Here is a 17,476-nt window from a genome sequence, read left to right as displayed (position 1 = left end):
TAATTAAAAACTATGATTAAGAGAAGAGATCTGAAGCAAAGTTATAAAATAAATTGTTCAATTATTAAATGTTCACTACTTTAGCTCACAATAGATACAAGAAATACAATTTTGTACAACAGACGCTAAACAAAGACTCATTGAATATTGACGCTCGAATCCAAAACGTTTAGAAGACCAAATATAAAGATAGAAGTTCAAGATTATTTGGGACCCAAAAATCCGATAGGTTTTCTCAAACACAGGTTCTATAGAATTATGTCCATACTAATGTAATTCATGTTAACTCTGAAGTGATTACAAATGGGCTAGTGATAACTTAAAAGAAAAAACTCCACCAGCAATGGCATCGACCAAGTGTTTATATATAAACTCATCATAGAAACCAAAATGATAATTGTGTACGCTAGACGCGCGTTACCTAAAAAATTACTTACTATTGACGCTCAAATCAAAAACGTTAAAAATGCCATAATTTATAAATGGACTAGTTTCAGCAGTTTACGTTTACATACAAGTCATACAATCTGGGAATACATTTTGTAGATCAGTTAGCCAATTAACATGATCAAGTTCACATTTGTGTTTACTTCAAAATGAACCTGACATTTTTTTAAATTGTTTGAAAACACAATGTTATCGCCAAAAGCAATGTCGTACGTAGTTGACTAAATCTCATATCAATAATACTGTAAGTACAGGAGATAGAAGCTGACAGATTAAAATACAAAAGCAGTATGGTTTAAATGTGAATATTTGAATAGAAACTGATTAGATTGTCAATATCAATATGTATCAATAAACCTGACACCATGAAAAGAACATAAAAGAACAGAACAATTCCATACATGATACACGTATTTTGCAGGTAAAAAATAATCTTATTATTGTTTATTTTTAGATTGATCTTAACCTTGACTGACTATTATGTGTACCGCTATATATACTAGTATTATTATATAAACACACGAGAAAAAGATACTATTAATAGTAAGTATGCAATTTGTATGATTATTGCAATGTTTATTCAAAAAGTGTACATCTAAGTGAGGTATCTATACTAAGTTCCATGCAATATCGCGCAAATGACACGAACGGCCACTCATACCATGCTTCGTTCATGAATGCCATTGAAACACAAGGGACACAAAAGTCCTAAAACATGACCTTCTTTTTCTAAATTTAAACCGACAATATACAGAAATTATGAGACCAGCTAAATAAAGCGACACAGAATTAAAAATATTTATTGAAAACACTTTTTAAAATAGCCAAATTGAATGTTACATTTGAAATAGACAGCTGTACAGTCATGTGTTTGTATTTTCAAAATGTTTACGATGCCTCATTATGAGATAAAAATATAATGTCAATTATGGATGTATTGGAATAAAACAAAATGAGATTATTTCATCGGTCTAAATACTTAAATATTGGTTTCATTCAGTATTCCAATATAACTAAATAAGAAACGCTATCTCCAACACAGATGATGATTTCATTGTATGCAATGAAATGATAATTCTTTCAATTCAAAAGCAAGAGTGCGATAATTTGAAATTTCCAATCGCTTACTTTATATTTCTCAGCAGTTGCATAACCTCTGCCAATTGATGGTATATACATATCTCAATTAGCTACGCTAGTTCACTAAACCTCCACAATACGAATTTCTGCAACAGGTGTGAGCTCCTCACAAAAAAGCTATTCGAGTAGAGTAATGAGAATTAACGACTGAAATCCGCGATGCTACACAAATTTTTGGTCTCAATTGCGAGCTTTCCTAACCATAACTATGTTTTTACGGTTCAACTCAACAGGACATGTTTTCGCAGTCTGTGATCTAAAGTAAACAGAACTCGTTTTGTTTATATAGATTAGACCGTTGGTTTTCCCGTTTGAATGGTTTTACACTAGTAATTTTGGGGCCCTTTATAGCTTGTTGTTCGGTGTGAGCCAAGGCTCCGTGTTGAAGGCCGTACTTTAACCTATAATGGTTTACTTTTTAAATTGTTATTTGGATGGAGAGTTGTCTCATTGGCACTCACACCACATCTTCCTATATCTAGAATAGTCGCCTGTTAAGTAAATTTCCTCCGTTGTAGTGTATTGACTCATTGTGGATTCGCATCAAGGGGGATGCATGGACAGCAGCCAGGCTGACAGTAGCTGATATTAATAATTTAAATGTGTCTTGTTTTTAGCTTATTTATATCTTTTTTAATTTCAGATAGACAGTTTTGTTTGAAATGGAATTTCGATGCTTTCTATGCTTATTCTTATATCTAGTAGAATATGTTGAATCTGACAGTTTCTGTACAAAAGACTCTTGTCAAAGCGTACGACATGATCCACTTCAGAATAAGATAATATGTGAACAAGATACTGTTTTCGCCGAAATTTTTCTACCTTCGATATTGAAAAAAACTAGTTCAGAAATATCGCCACCATCAGATGATGGTTCTCTCTCAATAACCTGGCCTCGATATGGATCTGTCATTGTTAATCAAGAAATGATTGGGGAAGTTGGATGTCAGGTTATAACATGGACAGTTACAAGTTTGGACTTTGAACCACATGACTGTATATCCTTAGAAGACGCATACTGGTATGGAGGATCAGAGTTGCATTATCAACGATGGCCTTTTAGGGAAAATGAAATAGAACTACAAGAATTCGTCTCTGAAGATGTAGTTGTTATCAAAGGATCGTTTGGAAATGTTTTAGAACCGTTTTGGATTAATTCTAACGGTGTTGCAATTTTTGTAGACCAATCAGTTCCTTTACATGCTAGTTTTAACTCATCTGGGTCGCAACTGATGTGTTTTAAGGCAAAGTATAGTAACGCATTACGAAAGCAAAATGATGACTATCCAATATTAAAGTACACTGTTTGCAAAGATAATGATATCCTTACAGTATTCCAGAAATTAAGACAAAGAATTATGGATAAACCAGAAAATATTCCTGATTTGCGAATGATTAAAAGTCCAATTTGGTCAACATGGGCAAAGTACAAAGTTGATATAAATCAAGAGAAAATACTCCGATATGCCAATGAGATAAACGAATATGGGTTCCCAAACAGCCAGATTGAGATAGACGATATGTATTCAACAAAATATGGGGACTTTGATTTTGATTCCGAAAAATTCCATGATCCTATCGAAATGATTAAACAGTTAAAACAAAAAGGTTTCAGGGTAACTGTTTGGGTAACGCCATTTGCTAATCTGGATTCGAAAGCCTTTACTGAGGGAACACAACCCAACTACTGGCTCAGAGATTCTTCTGGAAACGTACCAGCTCTTGTCCAATGGTGGCAAGGAATAGGGGCAATAATTGACCCTTCAAACCCAAATGCAACTTCATGGTACAATAACCGATTGCAAATGATGAAAGAAAACTATGGTATTGATTCTTTTAAATTCGACGCCGGAGAAAGAACTTTCATTCCAATACCATTCAGTTCTCATCAAACAATGAATAATCCAAACATATTTGCAACAAAATATGTGGAAATGGTGAGTAACCATGGGAACTTGATAGAAGTGAGATGTGGATATAAATCACAGAAACATCCTATTTTTGTTCGAATGGCAGACAAAGAATCACGTTGGGGCTATGCAAATGGACTGAGGACAATTATACCTACAGCTTTAACCTTTGGTATCCTAGGTTATCCATTTGTTTTACCAGATATGATAGGAGGTAATGGTTATGGAGAAGTTTTAGCCAAGGACATCATTTTGCCAGATCGTGAACTGTATATAAGATGGTTACAACTGACAGCGTACCTTCCTGCTATGCAGTTCTCCTTCACTCCATGGGACTATGATAAAGAAGTTATTGAGATAGCACATACAATGGTCAGAATTCACGAAACAGTTGTAACACCTTTACTGCTTAGTTATGCCGAAAAAGCTGTGCAGCATGGTAAGTGTATATTTTTCAGTACTGTAAGTCAACAAAAATAAACCGTTTATTACTTTACCTTCATTGTGCATACTGATTCGTTAGCGACGTCAGTTTTTGTCTCATATCACAGTAATAAGCTTTTTCAAATAATATTAAGCTTTGTTCACAATAAGCCAATTTAATAATTGTTAGTTGTTAAAATATTTAGATGTTTAATTTTTTGTTGATACCAAATCGTTGACTACTGGATAAAGTATTTAGCCATACTCTAGAACATAGATTAAAAATGAACCTTTTAATGTTAATGGAATGGAACACTTGTTTTTTTCTCTGAAGTTTTCAAATGTGAATGTATGTCCTAAAGTGAATTGTCTTTAAGGGTTATTATAGTTTACAAAGAAATGATTAGTAAAGTTAAACTTCTCTTTGAAGATAAGAAAATGTTTTATGATTTCAAATGAGATAACTTTCACAAGAAACCAAATGACATAGGTGTTTGCCACTTCTGTCATGTTTTTCTTTGTAATCGCCAAGTTTTATTTTATAATTTCAGGCTATCCGTTGATTCGTGCAATGTGGTGGATAGCACCAGATGATAAGGAAACATACAATATAGATTCACAGTTTATGGTAGGCGACAGGCTCATGGTGGCACCTATCTTAGATCCAGGAGCTAGACAAAGGGATATCTACCTTCCGGAAGGGAAGTGGCGAGATAATTTAAATGGACAAAACATTGATGGAGGACATTGGGTTAAGAAATACCAAGTTCTTATAGATCAAATAGCAACATTTGATTTGTTATAGTAACGTTGAATAAAATTCCTTCAGCTTTAACAAAAAAGTAGTAGAATTTCTGCTTTGTTGGGGTGAGCTGTGTTTTGGATTGTTTAAAATTCATTCTACGTTTTAGGTAAAATAAAAAAATGAAGCGAGAAACGTGATATTTTTTTCGGTATATCAAATTGTTTACGCAATATTAACTGTAGTAACATTAATGACAAGTTTTGCATTGAACAACAACATTAGAATTTGTTGGCTTTTTTTACATGCAAGTATTTTAGTAAGCGTTTGATTGCTGAACACAGGAAAAAATAATCTCGACTGACAAAGTAAAAAACACAGATACTGAACTCCGAGAAAAATTCTAAACGGAAGTCCCTAAGCAAATGGTAAAAAATCAAAAGCTCAAACAATTGAAATATGCCTTAAATGGTATACAATGATAGTCACTGATTATTTAAGTTCGTTTGAAGTAATGGTTTAAGAATGATGCCATATGGTGACGTTAATTTGTTTTCATGTAATGATGTTAAAAATAATTGTGAATTATGCATTCTGCAGCATATCAAGAAAACCTTGTTTTGATGCAAAGAAATTAAATATTTTTTTGGTTTTATTAACTCAATTCAACTACAGTTTAGTGACAATTCATAGAACATCAGTTCATGGCGAATGATTTGAAAAACCAGGCAAGCCGTTCCATGCCTATTCACCAATCACTCAGAGTGTGCACTGATGTAGATGTAGTTGTACGGTGACAAATAAGGTCTTATTTTGTAGATACATATAATACCAATTGATTAAGTCATACCGTACGTAGAGTCCCAAAATGGAGCAGATTTTTGAATTTATGATCAAAGGTCAAAAGGGGGATTTATATTATAGTATATGTTAATAAATGAAAAAGTCATTTTTTAAATTTCTAAAGGGTTCGTGATAAATATTAAGAATCGTTTAATATATAAAGATTAGAGTCAACTAACTCTAGAAAGTTTCATCTCCCCCTAAAGTTGACCCTATAGACGCTACTTGTTTTTTTTTTCTTTTTAAGCATATGTTTAAATATTCTTTCTTTCAAATATGATCAATATTTTTGGATTTCCAAATTTTTAGCTATGAACACTATAATTTAAGTAAAACATCGGAGGTCATTGCTTTTATAAATGCATGGTGAAACAAATAATGATACTTTGAATTAAGTATGACAGTTATATTTAAAAGGTGGTTCATTAGCTGTTTATCATATTCTGTCCTGATATCGACGCGACTGAATAGACTAGATAAACAATTAAGGATACATCTTACATATTTCACCAAAGTGAGTGAGTTGAAAACGTAGTTTTTAACAATTACAAAATTAATTTACTTTTACTAGACAATTTTTAGAAAGGCTTCTTATACATCTTGTCTGTACCGAAGTCCACCAACAATGGTATAGAAAATAAAAACAACACTTTATAATTGCATGCGTCCGAAGCGATTTTCTAGATTTTCCTAAATCAGGAACGCTGGAATCCGAATGTTTGAAAGCCGGAAGGTGTATAAGAACCTAAACAGTTGAGGATCTGTTATTAACATTTTTTCTTTTAGAATAAAACATTTTCATATTAGGATATGGCGAACGGCAATTACTAACAAAGTTCCTGGAACAAACACACGAAAATTGGCGGTTTTGAACTATTTTCGCAAACTCTCTAGCTGATCAATCACGAATAGTAGATTAACACAAAGCACATACAAGAAAATATTTTAGAAGCAAAACAGTAAAAGAAAAACTTTTATTAACGATATATTAAATAACAATTAACACAAAAAAAGAATAAATATAGAAGACTATACCATATTGGAAAATGATCGCAGTGTCCTCCTTAACAACATCAGATGATGTACGTCATTATGTATTTCATTCAGTTACGGCTTTTAAAAACGGTAGAGGAAGATAGGAGCATGTTTGATGCTGCTGGAAACTTACCATAGAGATAATCAGTTTAACATTTTAGTATTGCTTCTAACTTAAAATAGCTAATTGGTAGATACGGTCACCCCTTAATGAAATATACAGTTTGAAAATCCAAGCAACAAATGATTGGCTTGACCTTTATAAAATTTCGAATCTTTTCCGATATGTTCTTTTCAATTTCAGTTATGCAAGCAATCAATTGTTTGTTCATTACTTCTCCTGTCTACTTGATAATTTAGACGTGTGCATTATAAGTAGGCATCGCATATTTGTTATAGAATATTAAGATATCAAAAAGATTATTCAATTGACAAATAGAGACAAATAGAATTGAATGTGTGTTGAAAAATATATGCATTTTATTTTTTCTTAATGTTAAATATATTTCGCATGATATCTATTCAGTAGCTTGTATTTTCAAGCAGACTGGTCACGGGGTGATTTATAACACCCGGTTCTGGTACTCCAAATAAAGTCACTAACATACTCTGGCAGAAGGCTGTCTATTCTGGCCATTATCTGTAGAATGAAAATGAGTATCAAAATATTACAAATATCAAAATCGTTAAATTTTATAAAACGTTTGATACGAGTATGTGGTGAAGTACTGACTTATTTCTGTCCAGCTGATTGTAATTTCTTAAGATGAACGAAAACTCTTGAGGTAATGCAATAATTACATAATATAAGTAAACAAAAAGTATACCGAAGTGACAATGTTACATTGAAAACCCTTGCACTGCATGCGTGTGTGCACATGTTTGATATCCTTTTGACGTGGCTCGGTTCTTATACATCGCGTCAATGTGTTTGTATTGGCTTTCCTTTTTTGGTAGTTTGTTTTGTATATGCGATTTTTTGTATTTCGTTTGTTCTTATAACGTGAACCCGTCAGTATGATACTGTTCTATTATATTTCATTATTATATATTTCTATTATGAATTACAATATACGTTGAACCACAAAGGTCAAAATCATTCAATCGCGTAGTTGAATTAACTATTTGTGGATTCTTATAAATTCAATATATAACTTTTGTACTAGTTTAGATTTCGGTCTATTTCTGAAATTTATTCTTACATACTTTTGATTTTTTAATTCTGTATGCTAACATTACCTATGTGAATTTTAAAATTGTTTGTATGCACATTGAACGACAAATTTATGTGACATATACAATTTTCTGACGTCAGACACTCAAATCAATGAATGTGTTCGTAGATAGTAAATGTGTTTGTGTTCTGTTAAATTGTTCCTTTTAAAATTGTTATACGATGATGACTGATGTACCCATATTTTGACTATTTTATTTATTGTGTCTGTTTATTTAACGCATCAATGTTAATATAATGTAATATGATGATACTGTCATTAAAGTGAGAGGGTTAGCGTTTTAGAACCAGGTTTAATCCACCTTTTTCTACATTTGAAAATGCCTGTACCAAGTCAGGAATATGACAGTTCTTGTCTATTTGTTTTTGATACGTTTTTTTATTTGATTTTGCCATGTGATTATGGACTTTCCAAATTGATTTTCCTCTAAGTTCAGTATTTTTGTGATTTTACGTTTTGTCAAAATGAGAACGATAAAAAATCCAGCAAGTAATAAATGAAAAGAAGAGTACATGTCACAACTTAACTGATGACAATATCAAGAATGGAAACGTGAGCTATATGAACTGACATAATATGGCGGGCGTTATATCAGTAAAGATACATGTTTTGGTTTTAACTTCGTCCCTAAGTACGTTCTAAGAAAAAAATCTTCATACCACAAAAAAGTCTCATCGAAAATTTTCTGAAAAGTTATTGACCGAACACAGAAAATGTTTCTCAATTAAAATGAAAAACGATGGAATACCACATGTTGAAAATAACATGGGATTACGGACGATAAGTTGATTGAAAAATAACGAAAATAACATTATATCTATTTCGCACGTTGAAGGCGCTTTTCTGGATTTACTTTCATAGGGTGCATTTAAACCCAAATATTTAAAAAGCCAGGAACAAATAAAATGTACAATCTTTGTAGCTTTTGTACCAAGGGGATTTATAAATAACAGCTAATACATAAAGTCACTTTGAGTCTAGGGGAGGTGGAATTATAGTATTCATTTTTATAATTTCTTAATATGAGATTTTTAGAAAGTAAAACAAAAATCATATCGGTATTTAAGCAATGACTACTGAGCTGATGATACTTTCGGGGACTAAAAGTCAATGCACCAGCAGAAGTATCGGCTCAGCTTGTAAATCAAAATGATACTCTATAAATTTGGTGCGTTGAATGTGTTTTTCTGTTATATTTGTTATTATCTTGGGATTTTGTCTGATGCTCGGTCCGTTTCTCTGTGTGTTACATTTTAGTATTATGTCGTTGTTCTCCTCTTATTTTTAATGCGTTACCCTCGGTTTTAGTTTGTTACCCCAATTTTGTTTTTTGTCCATGGATTTATGAGTTTTGAACAGCGGTATACTACTGTTGCCTTTATTTCTGGATCTTCCTTTAACATAATTTGTTAAAAATGTAATAATTTCAAGCCAGTAGGGACTTTTAAACAATCCATATATTAAGGTCCTTATCGAAATGATACAATAAATTCATATACACAAAACTTTTTATTCATGTTTCGTTCTTTGTCTTAGTTTATAAAATACTCAACCATAAACTCTTCCATTAAAACTTTTGAAAATTAGTGACACAGAGACTTTTGTTACATATTCAATGTATACAGAACTTACTGCAGTTTTGTCAATTATACCACTTCCACCATCAACAAGGTATCGTGCCTTAGGATGGACATTTAATAAGGCATCTTCAATTGCGTTTAAGACTGGGTTAGGGGTAGGTGATGAACCAGTCTCCCCATATTGCCTCATGTTTTCATATGGTAGATAGAAGTAGTCCTTCCCATATACTGCCTTAACCTCTTCTGATGCTCTATCGTACATCTGCTCACAATCTGCCTTCACTCTTTTGCACTGAAAACAAACCATATTGAAAACAAATAAAACGACGGAATTTTGCTCTCTTTTTTAAAAGTATGTTGAAAATAAATACGTGGTAAACTTTGGTAAACCATAACAAGATACAATGATATCTTAATTTCGTTTTATATGCCAGTTATTTTGTAAGATGAAAAGTAATTATATTATTTGGTCAGTTAACTAAACCATATGTGTATGCCATTCTCTGCATATATTGTTACGTGATGTACGATGCATTGTGAATAGTTGTTTTTAGAGTATTCTCCTATCTGGTCAAATTCTTACAACTTTAATCAGGTCCTTAATACTGTTGGTAAAGTTATTAAAGTCAATATGAGCTAGATCTATTTATTGTTCATGAAACTATATTATATTTTCTGAAAGCTATAGGTATATTCAAACATGTGGATTCAAAGAAGCCTTATTTGGGTACATATATTCTTTATATAATTGATGGGAATTTTTTTTATTGCACATGCTGTTATCAGATTTCTTCTATTTTCACATTTCGGAAGTTCTTACCGATTCTAGTAAATTCTCTTCAATTTATACACTCACACACAAAATTGATACATCTATGTGTCAACTATCAAGTAAATTCGTCTATTTCAGTCGTTTCTATTAAACGATACGTTACAAATTCGTTCGAGTTTTGCTTCTCAATTCTTATAAAGAAGAAAAAAATGTATATGGTGATCAAAATACACACACGCCAATTCAATACAAACGGATTAAAACATTATTCAAAATACGTTTCAATAATTGATTTTTTTTTAATCATCTGAAATTTACCATTTCTGGACTGCTGCAGGATGTTGCTGCATCATACTCCCCAGGTTCTATAATGGACACTCCAACGCCAAATTTAATCATCTCTAGTCTTAAAGAGTCACTCATTGTTTCTACTCCATGTTTTGATATTTGGTAGTTAGTGTTACCCGGGTAATTAAGGCGAGCCATTACACTGGAAACATTCACTATTCGACCTTAAATTAGAAGATTGAAAAAAAACTTGGTCTACGATGTTACCATGTTAAAGCAGGAGTATACACAAAAAAAAATATAACCTTTACTAAATTGTTTCTTTTAAATCGGATTAGAAGCCTGACTGTACTTAAAGAAACATTATTTTCAATGAGATATCACATCGAAATTTTGACGATGGTCTTGTGTGCATAATTCATAAAGTTCGATACGACCAATGTAAAATTATCGATACTTTAAGTACACTTATTCCAGATGTTAAAATATTCAACCTTTTGAGATTTGTTAATTTTTAATTAACATCGATACTCTCCAGACGTTAATAAAAACACATACATATGTATTTTAGAGACACTTCCAAGTGAAATGTTGCTTTTTTGAAAGGCTTTCTTTGGTATTTTAAGCTATATTCAACTCTTAACTGACAGCAGTTATAATCACCTATGATATATGCGCATTCGCAATTAAATGTTCGAGCACTCTTTGAACGCTTTTTAATGATTGAACTCTTTTATTCATTTTTCTATAAATCAAGATCAAGATTCGGAAGTTTACATTTCTCAAAATGAAAAATATATTATTATATTAGTTCTGATGAAATTAAATATTATTTGAACAATTGTGTGACACATTTACCAGGAAGGAAATTTACTAAATGTCACAAGACCTGTTTCTTACTGCCAAATTATCTGTTTTGTGCTTTAAGTGTCTCCTCCAATTGCCCTCTTTTGTGTTTCAGTTTATTTGTCGTCATTTGTATTTACCCATTTGTATTTACACGAGGTAGAAATAATCTCTGACTGACTGGTAATATATGAGAAGAATTCTGAACATTTAATATTCCAGCATGGTGTGAGAACGAGGTTATCTTTATTAACATTCTTTTCCACCCTCATTTATTTTTCTTCCATACTTATATATTCAATGTGAAAGTTTACCTTTATTATTTCTGATCTGTGGTAGAAATGCCTTAGTTACTGATATCATTCCATACAGGTTAACATCTAATACAGCTCTATAATGATCCATGGTACATATCTCCACATCTCCATATATGTTGAAACCGGCATTGTTTACTACACCCCACAAGCCTGCATATTCAAAAAAAATAAAAGAGAAAAAATAACTGAATGGTTTATTTATGCCAACATATTTTCAGAAGTTTATAACTTTTATGATGACACCACATATGTAAGCATTGATCAATTATTCTTATATACAAGTTTACACTATTCTTGATTTATTTGTTTTCGGTAGGTTCAGGGCACACACCTAAATTGATGGAACCTCCTCATATAAATGTTGCTTTTGTCATGCTATTATAAAAAATAATGTACTGAAATAGTGTTACCTATATTATTTTTTCGCTGTGATGATTATACGTTTTAAAACACAGTTATATTTAGAATGATATTGAAAATAACTTGATGTTTTCAAAATTTCAGAAATTCACAATTCAAAATTTGTGTTACCTATTTTGTTTTCTTGTAATACTTTGTTTTCTTTTTAATTTTTTTTTATTCTGAATAGTATAGAAATGACAAATACCAATTCTGCGATTTTCTTGATGATATTTTTTACGGTACATTTAAAAAAATATATATAAAGCGCCATAAAATAAAGAAAGCAATGGCTAATGAAACTTAATTACCTGTATTAAATTTTCATTTATTAATAAAAAAATTATACAGAACACACTAAACATTTATAAACACTGAAACTTCATTTAGCGTTATTGTTTGCTTGAAGTGTATGAATGTGTCAGTCGTATTCATTTGTGTTGCTTGTTCGATATAAATATTTGCAGATACTTGATAAGGGATATAATTTTCAAACCATTTCATCTTTTAAGCGTTTATTTTGTTCGATGCCCTTTTGTTTTGGGGTTTGAATTTTAATTATATCGCTTTGACCGTGATTTCCTTCTTTGCGATTGGTTGGACTACGCCTTTGTTAATCTTACCTTTTTGTTTAGTTTTTGTGTTCACGAAAGAAACAGCAGCTTTTATTTCATCTATTTTGGTGACATCCATCTGAATTACGTGCATATTTGACTTTCTTTTTTTAAGTTTATTAGCCCCAGGGCTATCGACTTTCCAAACAGTGGCAAATACATTGAATCCATCATCCGCTAAGCGGTTCGCCAAATGATGTCCAAATCCTGCAGAAAACACGATGAGCATTACTCATTTACAAAACAAGTTGACATAAAAAGACACTGCTTCTTAACAGTACCTTAATATAGTTTTCACATGACGTTGTTTATATTGGTTATGACACTATTTTCATGCTCGTCGTGGTGTCAACCAGTGAGACATTTCAATGTCTAACGCAACTAAAAACTATTATTGACTAATGACCATACTAAGCTAAAAAAATAAAATAAACGTATTCTGTACTTATTTTTATCAAATATTAAAAAATCTTGTAAGTAATAACTCTGTTATTGTGTTTGAATCCTGAAATGAAATTATAAAGCACGGAGATAGCATTAACCAGTTGATCAGCTGATTAACAAATGAATCAAAATCGCAACTTTAAGAAGTGATTGCTTATTGTCAAGATTATTGTCTTTAATCTTTACCTAATATGTGCTTTGTCTTTATGCCATTTTGCTTTTCTTTGTTAAATTATTTGTTTGATTTTATAGTGATTTATTTACAATGTTGACTTTCGTATCCCTATTTATGAGCTTTTTACCTATTATGTCTGTTCGTTTTTGTTAGCACATTGTTGTCAATGTAATGGAATAATATGCGAATGTCATACAAGTGGGTAGCTTAACTATCTATCTAACCAAGTTTGATCCACCATTTTCTTCGTAAGGAAATGACTATACCAAGTCAGGAATGCGACAGTTGTTCTGTATTCGTTCGATGTGTTAGAGCTTTTGATTTGTAATTTGATAAAGGACTTTAAGATTTTATTGTTCCTTGGAGTTTTGGAGTTTTGTTGCTTTACTTTTGACTACTGGAAAAAAATCAAGTAGAGAATTTTAACGTTTAAATTGGAATGACAATGTTTCAAGTTTATGCAGTGAAAAATTCGTCTGCCTCTTTTTACAACTTAGTTAATATTGTAATTATACTTGACACCTTTTAGTTGTACGTCAACAATTTTGATATAAAGTGTTCCGTAGCTGTTATCACTTTTACATAAAATGAAGAAGTACTAAATTCTTATCTACCTCTAATCATACCATGCTCACTAAAATCGTTATCAATATTTACTTTTCGAAGCATGATAGTCTCTGTTTTTATTTGTAAATAAAGGCATTAGTAGTAAATCGATGTTCAAAAGTCATACATCGATTGATAAAAAAAAACCAAATCAAGGTTAGAAACTAAAATCGAGGAAACACATCAAATACAAAAGATGAAAACAGGAAGATCATTTAAACCTAAAATGTTGGGTTGAACGTGTGAAAATGTTAAACAGATATCAATGAGATAACAACACTACGTGACAGAAACGCACACAAGAACATTCATCACAGAGAAATGCACGACAAAACATGCAAACATGCAGAACAACAACGAACATAATCCGTCAACGACAAACATTAAACGTGTCTTAATTTCCTAAATATGGCCGAATCACATTTTCATATGATATTGTGTCCAAAATATATAGTTATACATTATAGGAAGGAACATTTAGTACCTATACGCCAACTTAACTTACCTGTATCACATCCAGTAATAAGAACACATCTTTTTTGAACGGGTAACAGCTTCTTATAGTTTTGCTCCAAGTAAATGAATGTCAATTTCAGAATTATCAATAAAAATATGTAGACATAATAATTCACACAAATATTGAACACAAACCAAATGAAGAAAACAATACACAGTATGCGGTAGGCTGTTGTTATGTTCATTTTGTGTACTGATATCACAAGAAAGATAAGAACCTTGACACATGTTAAGTATAAAAGAAAGCGACAATAAGAAAAATTATAAATCCCTATGTTCGGGAGATCAACATACAAACTCACAAGACTCGGACTTCTCTTGAACTGAATTTTAATGTGCGTATTGTTATTCTTTTACTTTTCTACATTGGCTAGATGTATAGGGGAGGGTTGAGATCTCATAAACATGTTTAACCCCGCCGCAATTTTGCGCCTGTCCCAAGTCAGGAGCCTCTGGCCTTTGTTAGTCTTGTATGATTTTAAATTTTAGTTTCTTGTGTATAATTCGGAGTTTAGTATGACGTCCATTATCACTGTACTATTATGCATATTTTAGGGGCCAGCTGAAGGACACCTACGGGTGCGGGAATTCTCGCTACATTGAAGACCCATTGGTTGCCTTCGGCTGTTGTTTACTCTATGGTCGGGTGGTTGTCGCTTTGACATATTCACCATTTCCTTTCTTAATTTTATCATATTTAAACAATGAAAAATTGGTTCATCTGGTATCTTTTTCCCCTCTTTTATCTTATATATAAAATTCTTTGAGTCTGGAAATATGTAACAAATATGAGTAGAGATCTCCTTTCAACACCAAGTTCGTTAACCCATAAAACATAGAGAGACTGATTAGCAAGTAAAACATGATATCTGCTGTAGAAAATATAATCGTTGTGAGAAAATGTATTTTGAGAACTTATGACTATAGTTGGGTAATTGCATTTTTTGAAAGGTTTACGTGCAGAGGAGATATTAAGATTAGGCCAAGTTATTTCTTCTTTGATTCGGAAATCGAAAGAAATTATACATCTATAATCTATACTTATATTTGAGGTACATCCTTACGCTAAAACAAATGTTGTTTACAAAATGAAACGCATGTGTCAATTTTTCTTCTTCTTTCAATTACTGTATGTTTAACAGTTGCAATATAAATATTTCCATCACTTTCTTTAATAACGTTTTGGTTTTCAATGAACATAATATTCGAATAAGGTTGTTGTTATCTAATAGTTCGTTTCTATGTATATTACATTGTCGTTTGTTTTTGTTGGACTTTAGTGTTCTGTTGTTTCGTTGGTTTCCTCTTATAAATGATGTATTTCCTACGTAGTTTTTGTTATCCGTATTTGTTTTCTTACAATCGATTTATGACTTTAATCCGCGGTATACTCCTGTTGCCATTATATCTATAACTTTTACTGGCCAGTTAATGCCAATTTGCGTGTTCGCCCGTTATATTGTATAGAGTGAAAACGAAATAGAAACGCAAAATCGCGGTATCGAAAACTGGAAAACGCGAGATGTTTTGTTTCGCGTTTTTTTAATTCGAATTTTCGCTTTTCTACTCCACGTTTTACGTGTTTACAGGTTTTCGCGTTTTCCCTTTTCGATTAACAATTTAAACTATATTGATAAGCGATATGTTCATTCAATCCACCGATGACACGTTACAATAGGATACTTTGCAATGCTATATGAATGTCTAAAAATCAATGTCTGAGTCACAGCTGATATTTAACTTGTATTAAATTCTAAATGTATGGCTTCCTAAGTGAGAGGTTTACTTAGCTATAAAACCAGGTTTACTCCGCTATTTTGTATATGCTGAAATGGCTGTACCAAATTTTCCATTCGTTTGATGTGTTTGGGCTTTTGATTTTGCTATTTGATAAATGACGGATTGATTTATTGAATACACGTAAATGTTTATGCTGCAAAATCTTCAATGGAATTATGAATGAAATAAGATATCTAAATTATGTATAAACAAAAATTTATTTGTTTTTTTTATATTTTCATATTTGTAGTGACTTAAGTTATGTAAATGATGATTCACAACTATAAAAAAAAAAAACTTTTAATTGTTAACAATTTTATCAAAAATATGAAGGTTTTTTTTTCAATATGTATGATTCCACATGCAGGAATGTATTATAGTCAGCCCATTTTCTATACTCATGTTTAATAGAAAGTAAACTATAGAGTTAAAGCACAATTACATGATAAAACTTAGATAAATAAAAGAAAACCTGGCTTACAATTTTAAAAGCTCAACGCGAGTTTCGGCTACATATGAATCATCAGAGGCGCTTGATTCAAAAAAGCTTCAGCCCAAATTTGTAACGAAAATCGAATAGCTTTAGAAACTGAAATTGCAAAAAGAAAAACATATGTATATGCTCTTCATATTCAGACAAAATTGCCGACTATTGTACTACCCTCAAGCATTAAACGTCAACTAGCAGTAGCAATGACCAAAATGATGTACAATGCGTTTCGCATCTCTTGCAAGTTGATATCAGTTCACCGATTAAGACATTCTTCATTTGAAATACAACTAAATGTTTAGATTTGTTTCTCTATTTTTTTTCTCACTATTTTACATTTTCTGCACGATTATGATAACAAGTTCTCCTCAAAAGTGATCTGTTCTCGGCAAATGATTAATCAAAATTTAATTATCTAGCCAAAATTCCTTGGTTTCTTCGAAATTTCAAAAATTAATTAAAATAAAAGCATGACAAGTTAAAAAAAATAATAGTTAAAAGGTCAATTTTTTACCCGATTGATTTCGCGGACATTTTGTCGCCACCCGTGTTATTGTTGATGATAGAGCTTAACGACAATGGATGTTTGCAATGACTTGCTTTTCAACTACAAATCTTTCAAAGGGAAAGAGAAAAATCTTAAAGGGAAACAGATTCCGACACTATAACTCGCCTACTACAATATCCCTTTACTCTAAAAAGATGAATGCTAGATATTAAAAAGCTGCATGCACTCTTTAAACATTAAAATTTAACTGTCTCGAACGCAGATATATCGTAACACACGTTTTGCAGTGGAATCTATATGCGTATGTATTGTAAATCTATAAAAACAAATGAGTTTTGTACAATATTATTTTTTCTAATATGTTCAT

The 17,476-nt window shown here is 31.6% G+C and overlaps 2 protein-coding genes across 2 annotated transcripts; one reads left to right on the top strand and one right to left on the bottom strand.

The window, feature by feature from the left end:
* Positions 1-687: 687 nt before the first annotated feature.
* On the top strand, positions 688-4,779 carry LOC134706945 (myogenesis-regulating glycosidase-like). Its single transcript, XM_063566327.1, has 3 exons — positions 688-868; positions 2,231-3,936; positions 4,472-4,779. The coding sequence occupies exons 2-3, from the start codon at positions 2,250-2,252 to the stop codon at positions 4,723-4,725; spliced, it is 1,941 nt and encodes a 646-aa protein (XP_063422397.1). The 5' UTR covers positions 688-868; positions 2,231-2,249; the 3' UTR covers positions 4,726-4,779.
* A 2,217-nt stretch (positions 4,780-6,996) lies between these two features.
* LOC134705028 (D-beta-hydroxybutyrate dehydrogenase, mitochondrial-like) lies at positions 6,997-14,552 on the bottom strand. The gene is made up of 6 exons (XM_063563797.1): positions 14,322-14,552; positions 12,601-12,798; positions 11,576-11,728; positions 10,446-10,639; positions 9,408-9,647; positions 6,997-7,180 (listed from the first exon to the last, which is right to left on the bottom strand). The coding sequence occupies exons 1-6, from the start codon at positions 14,515-14,517 to the stop codon at positions 7,079-7,081; spliced, it is 1,083 nt and encodes a 360-aa protein (XP_063419867.1). The 5' UTR covers positions 14,518-14,552; the 3' UTR covers positions 6,997-7,078.
* Between the last annotated feature and the right edge of the window lie 2,924 nt (positions 14,553-17,476).

Source organism: Mytilus trossulus, chromosome 2 (genome assembly GCF_036588685.1).
Source record: "Mytilus trossulus isolate FHL-02 chromosome 2, PNRI_Mtr1.1.1.hap1, whole genome shotgun sequence".
NCBI lineage: Eukaryota > Metazoa > Mollusca > Bivalvia > Mytilida > Mytilidae > Mytilus > Mytilus trossulus.
The sequence above is the reverse complement of the archived record's forward strand: the minus strand, read 5'-3'. Positions and strand labels throughout refer to the sequence as shown.